This window comes from Geospiza fortis, unplaced genomic scaffold, assembly GCF_000277835.1.
Source record: "Geospiza fortis unplaced genomic scaffold, GeoFor_1.0 scaffold16, whole genome shotgun sequence".
Classification (NCBI taxonomy): domain Eukaryota; kingdom Metazoa; phylum Chordata; class Aves; order Passeriformes; family Thraupidae; genus Geospiza; species Geospiza fortis.
Genome location: NW_005054302.1, coordinates 1,485,349 through 1,491,920, shown reverse-complemented (window position 1 = coordinate 1,491,920; position 6,572 = coordinate 1,485,349). Strand labels below are relative to the sequence as shown.

The window sequence follows — 6,572 nt, the reverse complement described above, 5'->3', positions numbered from 1 at the left end:
GGATGGGCAGCGTTCCGTTCTCCACTAGGTTGTTTGCATCTTGAGACTGCCTGTTGTCTTGGTTCTCGTGATTGCGCCCAGAGCGTTGACTACCACCCCTCTGTCCATTTCTTTCCCTGCTGCCATCTACTGCGTGTCTATTTCTAGACAAAACCCCACTGGGATCACTGCTGTTCGCTGAACTTGAGCTATTCTGTGCATCCCCTAAGTGATGGCTGCCTCTTTGCACTTCTGAATTAGATTCAGTTTCCATTAAAGAACTCAGTTCTCCAAAGCCTGTCATTATCTGTCTAAGGATTGATCGAAGAGCCACTGATGAAGGTTCCCCAAGCCCAGTTTCTGAAATCCGACGGAGAGGTATCCGTATAGTGCTAATGTAGGTCCGAATACCTGCACGTTCGGAGCGGGATATCGTGCGCCGAAACCCCCCACTGTCACTTTCAAAGGTAACTGTGTTTTCTGACATTCCTACTCTAGAACGAGTTCTACTGGCGATGCTGTCCCGGTCTCTGTTTTCTCCAGGACGAATTCTTCTCACCTGAAGATCTAGTGTAATTGTAGGGTGCCTTCTGGCAGCAGCTACTGGCCTACCAGGTTGTTCCTCTTCCGAAGTTGTTCGTAAGGATGGGGCTACAGTGGAAAGCTGGGGAGCCTGAGTGTTACCTCTTGCTTGCTCGGTAGGCTGTGGAGAAGCCTGAGCTGTTTGTCTCCTACTTCTGTTGACCTGCTGTGCATTTCTATCCTGCCTCTGACCACGTTCCTCAGAACGAGCAGCATCACCTTGCCTTTGCAGCGGGGAGCGGCTTCGACTGCTTAGGGTAGACCTCAGCCGCAAAATTTCTAGTCTTTGGTTTGTATTCATCCGGACATTAGTTCTAGCTCTACCCCTTCTGACCCCTGGAGAAGTACCTCTTTCTGGCATTTCTCTTGGTTCATCAGCAGCCACGGAATTGTTTCGTGTAGTACTATTTGTCTGGCCTGTCAGCTCCCTCGTTCTACTCCTGAGCCTCCCTGAGACTGCATGAGAGACTATTTCTGACCTTAATGCCATGGCACGTCTTAAAAGCCTGGTCCTTGCAGCTTCGTTGTTTGCCTCTCTTGCAACCATGTTCCTTGTCCGTGGGGCTACTGAAGCGCCAACTAGCTGACGTCTTCTTTCTACGTACAGTCTGGTAGCATCTATATCAACATACTCCTCACCAGAAGTTTCAAAACTGTTATGATCATGATTTATATTGATTTCGAGACTAAAGCGAAACTCCCCACTGTTTGGATTCGTTCGACTCACAGCTCTCCAGGTTTGGTTCCCACTCTGCCCACTGCGAGTGGCGTTTCCTGTGCGACGAAATGTGTTAAGCCATTCAAGCAAAGAGTCGCCGTTGGAGTTTTCCCCAAGAACTTCAGAATCTGAGAGAAACAAAGAATTGCAAACATTCATACAACTGCATGCTCTGCATAATACAATGCACTCCAAATCCTCTTCATTTGCTAGGCTCTGACTTCAGACACAGTACAGGAGCAGGGCATCTAACTTGCTACGCTAATGTACAGAAATGTGCTCTACGTAAAAATGTCAGCAAAACTTACCAGTTCAACCTGGAATTTTTGTCTCACCAGCAGACTCACAGAGAAATTAATACACTCAGATTGTCTCCTCTGAGCCAGTAATCAGGTGGTCCAAAGACGGCTGTATTTCTCCAATACCTGCCACTTGCTGAAGTTAGCAGTTTGAGAATATTTTAACAACTCATTTTGATACAGCAGGAAAAAGGAATACCAAATCTTGTCTTCTTTTGGAAAACATTTTTAAAAAATGTTTCCTATAAGCAGTAGGAATCATCACAGAATCATTAAGGTCAGAAGGAACCTCTGGAGATAATGTAGTTCAACTCTCCTGCCAAGGCAAGGTCACCTAGAGCAGCTTACACAGGAATGTGTCTGGGTGGAATGCATGGTTTAAACAGATTTTCTCCTTTTGTGCAAATATACTTTTTTCCTATTACAATACCCACAGCTCCATTTTCAAGCCTTCTCCAGCTACACACTCAGGAACAGATAAAAGTGTTGTGGTTAGGGCTAACTATGTGTATAATTCAGGCCAGTTGTCATGATCACAGTGAAAATTTTCCCTTTAAGGGATCAGATTAAGTTCTCCCTACTCCATCATCTCTGTGTCCAGGAAACCTCCCCTCCAAGAACTTTGGTATCTTCATTTCTGAGCTGTCAATTCCTCTCCCAAATCTGACTAGAACTGGCCAAATGAGTAAGCCAATATATCTGGGGAATTGAAGACAGCGCATAAAACACAAGCCTCGCTTGACTAAAACAAATGGAAATGAAACAACCAAAGTGTCAAAACAGTGGAGAGATTAACTGTTTTCCAATTAACTTCATTTTCAACTGCTCTAATACATGATAAAAACCTCTAAGAACTGAAAAAATAGTATTTTGATGCTATTACATTTACTAGCAAGGGACAATGAGGGAAAAAGGAGCAAGTAATTTGTGATTAACATAAACGAGTTCTCATCAAGTATTTCAAGTTTGGTTTTGCATCCTTAAGAAATCTCTCTTAAACAATCCCCACAGGCACATTGAAATAAAAAAGAAAGATAAATGAGACTCTCTTAAGTATCTTTACAGAACACTACTTATGCACCACATACTACGTGTCTACATATATGAATGAAGAATGTTTACCTCCAACAGTTCTACCTTCACCTTCTCTGTTATCCAGATGAGACTGCGATGTCAGACGCTCCTTAGCCCCCTCCAAACGTTGCTGCAACTCTTCTGCTGTTATTTCTCCTGAATTAATTTACATTTTGATAACACTGTTAGATAAGACACTATTATTGCCTCTACACAGCCATGCAGAAATAACATTTTCTATCTCAAATGAAAATCTTCAGAAGACAGACAAAACTGATGAAACCATAAAGAAAACAGCACTCATGTGAGATCACAATGCAGATATCAGAGGAAGTAGGTAGCACAGTGGAAGAAAAAGATGCTGAATGTGTTGACAGTAAGCCAGCTTCCAGTAACACTTCAGAGGCCCCCAAAATTGCCACACATAAACAGATATACTTGAATGTACCAAATGTTAATTATCTGGGTTTGGACATTCAAATGCAGCATGTTGGTATACAGGTGAAGTGTTATCCTTGTGTTCCATATGAAGGATTTTTCCCTTTCTACAAAGCCACAGAAGTCAGGCTGCTTGAGTCACAGTACCCCACGTGGTGCCTAACAGCAGGAGAGTTACTCCGATACACTCCTACTGAAGGTATGCACATCTTACCAGGAGTGCCAAGCAGGTTTCGGTCCCTCATTAACCTGTAGTCCTCCTCGTTGAGCTCGTTAATGAACTGGTAATAGGCCTCCTCCCTGCTGAGGCGCTCCAGCTGCCGCTGTCTCTCACCTTCGCCGCTGCGCTCCCGGGAAGGCGCCTGCTCATTGCCATTTCCCGCACGGTGTCGGGAGCGATCCATAACGATAATGCCAAGCTGTCCTGAATAAAACCAGAAGATTAGACTGCCCGGGAATTACAGGAAGTATTTACCTGATTTGCAGTCAAACATCCCCAGCATTTTCAAAGAAATTAGTTTATTAATAGCTAAAGATTAATAAAGTGAACCAAGCTCCATGTTATTTGCCAAGACAACAGGGTAGTTTATAATTCAAATATATAAATACTTGTAGCTTGCTGAAAAATAGTTTCAAGCCCCCTTCCTCACTGAAAGGGTATACTGGTTGGTATGGCAACTTTAAAATAAAAATGCAATGACACGTTGAGGTTTTTTTTAGCTAAATAATGATGCTCTAGAAAGTTAAATGAATTAACATAAAATTTATGTCCTTTCTCTCAAGTAAAATAGAACAGCAGTGGGGAGTATTTAAAAAGCTGAAGTATAGCTAAAACCATGGTTTTCTGATTATTGTACTGCAATTACCGTGCAGACTTGTTACAACCCCAACATAAGACGACATTAGTATTTTCATTGGTAATATCACCCACATAGTGTACAGCCTACACATTTCTTTTTGGTGGAATGACTCTTCTGATGTTCTTACATTATTGGTATATTTTGCTTGCATTCTCTAATCCAAGGCTTAGCTAGCAAAGAGACATCCATCTCCAGAATATGGGGTAAAAGGGATGGGCTGTACTTTTGCCACAGTTCTTCATCACTTACCAAATATTGAACCAGTGGGACCACACTGTTAGAAGGCAAGAATAACCTTCCAGTGTCCAACAGGTATCATCTCCATTGATTTCTGTGTCATTACCACCTCCCTCTGGTTAGGACTCAATCCTCAGACCACTCCTCAACTTTCCTATTTTCTAAAGGAAACCTGTTTTTCCACTCTCTATTTGAAAGACGATAAAGTGTCCTTTCAATTGCACTTCCTGTTTAACAAAAGGCACCTGTAACACCTGCTGAGGCAGACACCAGAAAAAAAGAGATCACTTCTCTAAAGAGATCATCAAGCTAGAGAAGCCCCAAACTCACTGCACCAATCTGCTTGCCTGTGGGTAAATGCCCGTTTTATTTGTTTGTTTTTTGTCAATTTACACACACATAAAAGTCACTTCAAGTTTAGATTACAGGGAAAACACAGAAAACAGCATTCTAAGCACACTTCTGATCAATAATTAGTCTTCACAGGACAGGCGATGAGACAACAAACAGACCAAACCAATATTAGAAATACATTAAAAAAAAAAGCAAATCTTTATCAATACTGCAAACAGATACAAAAAAAAATCAGAAAATGTATTTGTCAACAGCAGAAGCTGGCATACATTTAATATACCTTTTTTACGTTCTTTGTGGGATCCATTCTGATGTATCCTTGGTTTCACTATTTCCACACCTCATGTTACTTCCCCCCACCAGCCCCTGTCCCAGGTAACTGCACTTCTAAACACACTTCTTCCAAATCAGCCATCTTCCTCCTGTGTCCTACACTACATTTTGGCGCATTTAAAATCTTCTCTCCCAGCTCTAACTCATTTAACTTCAAAAAAATTAAATCTGAGTATCTTCCCTTCAAGACATTTTCCATTCCCATAATATTTTTTCTCTTTAATCAATGTTGTCCTCTTGGCTCAGTCTCACAAGCTGTAGATAATTGCTGACTACAATTTCCTACAAGGGCTATGTTCAAATCAGGTCACCTCCCTATCACACTTCCAAACACAAATTTCTCATCCAGCTCTTCCTCTTACTACCCTGGCTTCCTCACAGCAAAAGCAGTTCCCACCCAACCCCCAGCCAGCACTATCATTACCTTGGCAACATCCATCCTGAAAGCTACCTAATTAACACTATTACCATGAAAATGCCCAATCCAGACTGCGCTGAATACTGAAGTGCCTCTGTCCCAGGGGACTCACAACTTGACACAGGTGCAGCAGGGACAGGGGGAAGAAGGAATGATAAAATTAATTCAGTTTCACGTGAGGTTGTCTTTTAGACAAATGCCTTAAAACAACATGTGGTTGCTTGCCCAACAATGACCATTCTAAAGTTAACCGACTTCCCAGGTACATCACTGTACTGCTGCACACAAGAAAATTCCACATATATTCTTTAGATAACAAGTCCATCACATGTAGTCCCCCTCAATCTAAATTTTAAGTGTTGTTCAAAAGATAGGTTCTTTAGTTATCAGTTATCCACAGAAAATCTGGAAATCTCTTTGATTTTGCGGGTAGTTAAGGAAAAAAAAAATACTCTTTTGTTGACAACTGTATGGTAGGATGATTAGTCACACTCCTTGAATGACTCACTTAGAAACAGTAAGGAGTGTGAAGTGCTCGATTGTCCCATCTGTTTAACACAACTCCACGGATGACAACTACTATCCCTATGCCATTAAAACTAAGTACTTTGGCACCTAAAATGTTTTAGAGTTGTTAACGTTGAAGGGTATTAACTGTATCAAAAATGAAGTACATTGCACTAGAATATTTCTGGGTCTTGAAAAGTTGAAGGGCATTAACTAGTAAAATGCAAAAAACTGAAATCCAGTTATAACTTGGATTACTCTTCCTTTGCAAAGAGGCAGGGGTCGCATGCCAACAGCTTATGTTTTCTAGCATTTTCAACCTAAGACTTACTCATTTAGACCTTCATTCATGATTACTCTAGCCTATTCTTTAAGGTTTACGACTATTTTTTAATATCTACCTTATGCTTTTAAGTTTCAGCCTGCTTCCCTAAAGTACTACCTCCGATTCAATTAGGTATTCATTTTCTGAAAGTCTACCACCTGATTGCAAGGCGACTACGGAGTTTAACTGAGGAAACCTCCCCGAGCTAGAGGGCTATTTAGCATTTCTGTCACACTACAGCCTCCAGGCAGGATGATCTCACCGAATTCAGGAATAATAAAAAAAAAAATTAAAAAAAAAAAAGGGAAAAAAAGAAAAACAAACCCCAAACCGAACCCAGAAACCCCCACGCACAAAGCCTGGGGAAGGAGGGGAGGAAGGAGACAAAACGGGAGAGTCAGAAGGTAATGAAAACACCGCCTCCGGGACACCCAGCCGAGGGCCCGAG

The 6,572-nt window shown here is 41.7% G+C and overlaps 1 protein-coding gene across 1 annotated transcript in view; it reads right to left on the bottom strand.

The window, feature by feature from the left end:
* Positions 1-5,247, bottom strand: part of RNF6 (ring finger protein 6) — a 6,616-nt gene extending 1,369 nt beyond the window's left edge. The window contains 5 exon segments of the mRNA XM_031066125.1: position 1; positions 4-1,407; positions 2,701-2,808; positions 3,305-3,514; positions 4,822-5,247. The exon segment at position 1 is cut by the window's left edge and continues 1,369 nt beyond it. Of these exon segments, the coding sequence (XP_030921985.1) occupies position 1; positions 4-1,407; positions 2,701-2,808; positions 3,305-3,494 (1,703 nt within the window). The 5' untranslated portion in view covers positions 3,495-3,514; positions 4,822-5,247.
* Positions 5,248-6,572: the final 1,325 nt, after the last annotated feature.